Source organism: Benincasa hispida, chromosome 12 (assembly GCF_027475165.1).
Source record: "Benincasa hispida cultivar pf3 chromosome 12, pf3_genome.v1.1, whole genome shotgun sequence".
In the NCBI taxonomy this organism is placed as follows: Eukaryota; Viridiplantae; Streptophyta; class Magnoliopsida; order Cucurbitales; family Cucurbitaceae; genus Benincasa; species Benincasa hispida.
The window spans coordinates 48,388,515-48,395,398 of NC_143489.1; the positions used below are offsets into that span (position 1 = coordinate 48,388,515).

General features: G+C 31.4%; 1 protein-coding gene across 2 annotated transcripts; it reads left to right on the plus strand.

Moving 5' to 3' along the window:
• The first annotated feature begins 1,057 nt into the window (after positions 1–1,057).
• On the plus strand, positions 1,058–3,853 carry LOC120067892 (uncharacterized). 2 transcript variants are annotated; one of them, XM_090308239.1, is made up of 2 exons: positions 1,058–1,503; positions 3,335–3,853. In XM_090308239.1, the coding sequence occupies exon 1, from the start codon at positions 1,148–1,150 to the stop codon at positions 1,481–1,483; it is 336 nt and encodes a 111-aa protein (XP_090164365.1). In that variant the 5' UTR covers positions 1,058–1,147; the 3' UTR covers positions 1,484–1,503; positions 3,335–3,853. The 2 variants fall into 2 exon arrangements, with proteins under 2 accessions (XP_090164365.1, XP_038875434.2); XM_039019506.2 differs by having other exon boundaries at positions 3,354–3,853.
• The last annotated feature ends 3,031 nt before the right edge of the window (positions 3,854–6,884 follow it).

A 6,884-nucleotide genomic window follows, 5' to 3' on the forward strand; every position in this document is an offset into this window, starting at 1 on the left:
ACATGAACTAAGTCGTCTCATTTATATATGATTGTAACCCTACAAGATGTTTTTCAGACGAAATTAGGTTTAAGTTGATGCAATTTATTAGTTTAATATTTTATTTGATACAACTTCCCTTATTTTGTACCTGTTAAAAATATGATTGCTACTTCTTAAAATGGTTTTCATCATTCTTATTTTTATTTTTAAAAAAATTCTTTGAAAATATTAGAGAATTTATACCACATAAAAAAAAAAACTAAAGGTAGAATGAGATGTCAAATGAACCAATAGTGCCTGAAATATAAATTTTCTCTTTTTTTTTTTTGGTGAAAAAGACAACACAATAAAAAAAAAAAAAACTTAAATATATCTGGAGGTGCACCAATTTCTTTGCCACCCATCAAATTGCCCAATCAAACATAGTAAATAACAAATATATTTTAAAAATAATTTTTATTATTCTTTGAACAAAGTATATCATATGAACATTTATGTGTATTCATCTTATAAAAAAATGAAAAAAAAAAAAAACTGTATTCAAGGACAAGGAACGTGAAAATCTAAATTAAAGTCGTCTATTCTCTCTCTATCACAAAGAGTTCTTTTATTTTATTATATTATATATGTATTGAGAAACTATATTGCAAACTTAAAAAAGTTCAGTTAATTAATACAAAAATATGAGAAATTATTTACAGTAAAATTTTAATATTTTTTTAATAAAAATTAACAAAAATCTATTATTATCTATTAGTGATAGAAACGGATAGTAGCGTTAAATTCTAATTTTTTTTTTACTATTTTGATAAATAATTTAATAATTTTTTTATCGGCGAGAATTTCATTAATATATAACAACTCAGCAGAGCACATAATATTGAGATCTATAATAATTAATTATTTGTGATTACCAACAACACATCAGCCGATGGCTTTGTTTATTCCATTTAAAAAAAAAAAAAAAAAGAGAATGACGTGTTGGACTAAGTTAGCCCAACAATGAATTTCCACATGTAAATAAATAAACAAATAAGAAATTGCATAGTGATTGTACTTCTGTAATTAAATATAAGCCCTAAACCAAACCAACCAAATACACCTTTCAAAAAGTCTTCCATTTCCATTTACATAACCAGAAAAATTAAAGGTAAGCGAAAAGAAAATGGAGGGTTTGATTCCGATGTTCTACAGAGCAATGAAGAAAAATAGAGTGAGAAGGCAATATTCAGTGCTTTCCCCAAAAGCAGAAGCAGAAGCAGAAGCTTCTGTGTCTTTCAACATTGCTGATTTCTACGTGGATCCGCCTTCAAGCCATGTCTTTCCCCATTCCAAATCGGACGGCAGGGCTTATCGGAGATACAACTCATACGGCGGATCTACGCCTCAGGACTGGCGGAGGACTGGCGGAGCCGAAGGGAAGTCCGGTCATGGGCCACCGCAGCAGCAGCTTGTTAGATTCAGAAGCCAGAGGATTCTGTGCTGCTTGACTGGGCAATGAAATTTGATGTTGATCAATTTGTGAGGGATTCTTCAACTTTTAATTAATTTGTACAGCTTAGTTAATCATCAAACTACCTTTCTTTTTCTCTTCTTTAAATTACTTGATGTTGATACTCACTTCAAATTGAAGTTTTTGTTTTCATTGAAATTTTATGCTTTTCTTCTTTTTTTTGGTTGTTATGCATTGCAAAAGTCGGTCAATAATGGAGGTTGTTGGACAAAGCTATCTTATTTGACTTTTTGTGATTCATAAGTTGTAAAAAAAAATTAAGTAAATATAGAACTCATATAACCACTTTTTTTTTTTTTTTTTTTTTTCCTTTTCCTTTTATTATTCATCATGCCTAATTTCCTCAAATTGCAATGTCTATTTTTTTTTTTTTCCGTTTTATCATTTTTGTTGCCTTGCCTACTAAACCCATCTTTATTACTAATATGGTTTTATTTTTTATTATTTATTTATTTATTTATAATCAATCTCAATGCTTTAAGTATAACTCTAATAATTACTTTTATTTGTACTCATTCTAAAATTTAGGGTTGTTTTTAAAGGTAAGAAAATGAACCAACTTTTTTTATAAATATAACAAAATATTACTATCTATATTGATAGATGTCTATCAGTGTTAATCACTGGTAGCCAGTGAATTTTGTTATATTTATAAATATTTTCAATAGTTGTACCAGTGAATTTTGTTATATTTATAAATATTTTCAATAGTTTTGCCATTTAAAATAATTTTCCATTTTAGAATTATTATTATTATTTTTAGTTAAATGGTAATATATTTTTCTTTTTTGACAAAAATAAACTACGAATCATACTAGCTTAGCTTATGATCAAATAATGTAGTTTCCATACACTTGTCTTTTGTTTTATATTTAACTAGCATTTCAAGAACGTTTTAAAAATGTTTTTGATGCCTAAAGCTAAACATGATTATCATACTCGACCTTCATGTATCTCAACGATAAATTTGTAAAGGGATGAAATGACATACAAAACGACAAGAACTGTACATCGGTGTAATGTTTGCATACACGCTCAGACAGTGCTTAAATCGGAGCAGTGAAATGTAACAAGCTTAGGGTTTTAGGCTTAGGATGAATTTACCTTTAAGAAGATTATAATGATTATAGGTTTATGACATTTTTATTCTTTCCATAAATAAATTTAGCTTAGATAAATTAAACGTAAGGCTTCCTGTGGTTTGACCCTATATTGCTATTAATACTACTCAGTTTTAGTGGTCATAGATTGGTATAATACAAATATATTTGATTGATTGAAGATCTCAACAACCTTCGATCAATCAAATTGGCACCGTTGTCGGGGAGCCAATTAATTTCTATTTTTTATTAAAAATCCCAAAAAAACTTTCATTCCTTTTTTTTAAAAAAATTATTTTTAAATTCTACTCCTAAGTTAGCAAACTTACCTTAGCCACTCAATGAAGGTCCAAGGTAGATAATACAATCAAAATTCTCAAATACTTAATGTAGGTCGACGCTCCTAAAGGAGCATTATGACACTGGGCCACAATCTCCAATGCCCTGCAACATTGCTCGACAGTGTATCAAATCATTAAATGTTTGGTTCTATCTCTTAGATGCTTAAAACCTATAAAATCATCAAATAAACACATTGAATACAAGAACGAGCCTGAATTAAGTTGAGTGAGATAATACATTTTAGATGCTATCAAATCATCCTCAACGTAACTTTTTCATGAGTTGCATGAAATGTTTGCTGAAATAGATATATTATGGTTTTCGCATCAAATTTGTCTTCAATTGTCAAGTAATTGTGTAATTGACTCTTTGTTTATGGGCCTTAATATGTGATTAGGAGTCTGTACATTTCTTAGGGTCAACAGAGTTGCAATTAGGTTGTAATTGAAGAAGATCCGAAGCATGCTCAACTGTAGAAACTCAAAATTAAAGCTTCTGTCAGACAGAGTTGTAACACTACCCTCACAGCGTTTTAACGTTGTTCTTTAGCCAACCCAGAAACGAAGAGTACTTCTCGTGGCATTGCAACGTTGGGATGAAGCGTTGCAATATTGTTCATCTCGACCCAGTTTGCACGTGCGTCAAACGTCCGACAGTTCATCTAAACCAATTTGATCGATTCAGGTCTTGGAGGTTTGGTTCAACATGGTTTAGACCGGTTTAGCTCAAATTTCTTCATTGGAGGTCCGATTCGGGTCGGTTGGAGTAGGTTTGGGTTGATTCAGGTGGTTCAAGACTTCTTTAATTTTTTTTGGGTAATAATTTTAGGTTTTGCTTGCTTAGGATGCCAAAACCAGTTCATTTTAGTGTGTGTTTAGTTATTTATGCATTATGAATGTATGTTTAATTAATTAAATCTTATATGTTCATAAAGTATGGCATGTAGATTTAAAATCCCACCATAGGAAGCATGTATCATGCATTAAAAGTATGTTATAGTATGTGATAATATATAGTATGCATGATTTAGGGTTTCATGTATTTAATATAATTGTTATATTAAATTGTGGAATGCTTGATGTATGTTATAACATGTCTATAGTTTTATAAAGTGTTATAAAATGGATTAGTCATTTAAAATCTATAACAAAGATAAGAAGCATGCTTACTTGGGGTTACAAATAACAAACTTGTTTTAGTTGTTAAAAAAGGTTGTTATCTTGTAAAACTTTAGTTACAAACTCAATTGGACTATAATCCTGTCTATAGTTGGAGGTATTTAAGTTGATGATTTATGGAACACCTGCTACTTAGGGAATATAGCCGAATTATTGAGTATTGGTAACTTGGTTGTATGAGCATGTGCGAGTGATATGAGGTAATAAAATAGTTTTATCATCGAAGGACTATTTGACTGCCTCTCGGTAGCATCTATTCTGACTCACTAAAATATCGTTGCAAATAAATAATGAAATCTGGGTACATTATTTTTGCTAAAATGAATTTGGATTTAGATGTAGTTTTCTGATAGAATTTGTTTATGTTTTAGCATGTCGAATTCAATTATCCAACTATTAGCTTCCGAAAAATTTAAGGGTGAGAGATTACTCTAACTGAAAATCAAACATCAATATGATACTAGTTGTAGATGATTTAATATTTGTTTTAATGGTGGAATGTCCTCCTCTTCCCAGTTCAATAGTAAACCAAAATGTTTGGGATGCCTATGACAGGTGGGTTAAGGTTAATGAAAAGGCATGAGCCTACATTTTAGCCAACACATCCGATGTGCTTACTAAAAAGCATGAAAACATGGTCACCGCTAAGGAGATCATGGAGTCATTATAGGCGATGTTTAGATAGTCATCCTCATCTGTACGACACGATGCTATTAAATACGTTTACAATTCCTGTATGAAGGAAGGGTCCTTTATTTGGGAACATTCTTGGATATGATGGTCTACTTCAATATTGCTGAAGCGAATAGTGCTGTCATAGACGAAAAGAGTCAAGTCAGTATGATATTGAAATCTCTTCTGAAGAGTTTCCTAACGTTTTGTACAAACGCTATGATGAATAAAATTGAATACAGTATGACCACTCTTTTAAATAAGCTTCTGACTTACCAATCACTAATGAAAAATAAGAACCAGGAAGGGGAAGCAAATGTTCTTACCCAAAAGAAATTTCAGAAGAGATTAACATCTCGTACAAAACCTTCTGATAAGAAGTCTAAACCTTCTAAGGATAAAAATATCTAAATGAAGAAAAAGGGAAAAGGGAAGAAGAAAGCTCCTACTAAGAAGAGCAAGACAAAAGTTGCAAAAGAAAAATATTTTTGTTGCAATGAAGATGGGCATTGGAAAAGAAATTGCCCTAAATATCTTGCTGAAAGAAGGTAAAAAGGCAAATAAAAGTAAATATGATTTACTTCTAACTGAAAAATACTTAGTGGAAAGTTCTCCTTTGACCTGGATACTGGATTCAAGCTCCGCTAACCATATTTGCACTTTAATTCAGGAAACTAGTTCCTGAAGACAACTGATGGAGAACGAGATGACTTTCAAGGTGGGAACATGTGAAGTCATTTTGGCTCATGCAGTGGGAGATCTTAAGTTATTTTTTTGGAGATGCTTACATTTTGTGTATACTATGTATCTAATATGAAAGGAACTTAATTTCAATCTCCTGTTTATTAGAACATATATACAAAGTTAATTTTGATATAAATGAAGTATTCATTAGATCAAGAGGTATTCAAATATGGTCTGCTAAACTTGAAAATAACTTATATATATTAAAACCAATATAGAGATGTTTAAAATAGTTGTAACTCAGAATAAGAAACGAAAAATTTCTCCTAACACCTATCTTTGGCACTTAAGACTTGAACACATAAATATCAATAGGATTGAGAGGTTAGTAAAGAATGGACTTCTAAATGAGTTAGAAGACAATTCTCTACCTTTGTGTGAATAATGTCTTAAAGGTAAAATGACTAAGAGCTCTTTTACAGGAAAAACTCTAAGAACCAAAGAACCTTTAAAGCTTGTGCACTCAAATCTCTATGGTCTGATGAATATCAAAGCTCGAGGAGGATTTAAATATTTCATCAGTTTTATTGAAGACTATTCAAGATATGGTTATGTTTACCTAATGCGTAATAAGACCAAAACTCTTGAAAAGTTCAAAGAGTACAAGGCAGAGGTTGAAAACTTATTAGGTAAAAAGATTAAGACACTTCGAGCAGATCAAAGTGGTGAATATATGGACTTAGAATTCCAAAACTATTTGATAGAACATGGAATTCAATCCCAACTTACTGTACCTGGTACATGATGCGTTATTTTATGATGTGAAATTATGGATGAAATGCGATGATGAAATGCGTTGAGCACTCAAGTTTTCTCAGTGGAATCCAAGTGTAAACCCCACTGAGTTTCCTGGTAAGTTCAGGGTCGAACTCATAGACTTGGGTAAACAATATGCAGTGATAATTTTCAAGAAAACTTTGCGGTAACCGGCAACTCAAATAATTGTTGGTTTTGTTTGTTGCGGTAATGAAAATAAACAAATGTGACGGAGTTCGAAAAGAGTTGATAAAATAGAAGATGCGATGTGTATGTGGTGAACGGGTTGAGAAGGGTTTCGGCTAACATTTCCTAGGATGCGTTCATGCTATGCGATCATGTAACACACATACAATAGTAAACCATCTCTCGATGCGAATGCTACAACTTCTAATGCTAGAACGTATGCGATATATGCGATAAGTCTATAGGACCTACACATAAGCCTCTATTCTTATTTATACGATGAAAAAATGACACACACACAAATAAGACGACCACATAATATCATTCCTATCTTTAGGTTGCATGCGATGCAGGTTGGAAAACATAGCTTATCTCTAAGTCCCTATCTCTTGTTTATGCAGTTCAAATCTT

Coding starts and splice junctions, on each gene's coding strand:
- LOC120067892 (XM_090308239.1), top strand. CDS start 1,148: ATGGAGGGTTTGATTCCGATGTTCTACAGAGCAATGAAGAAAAATAGA.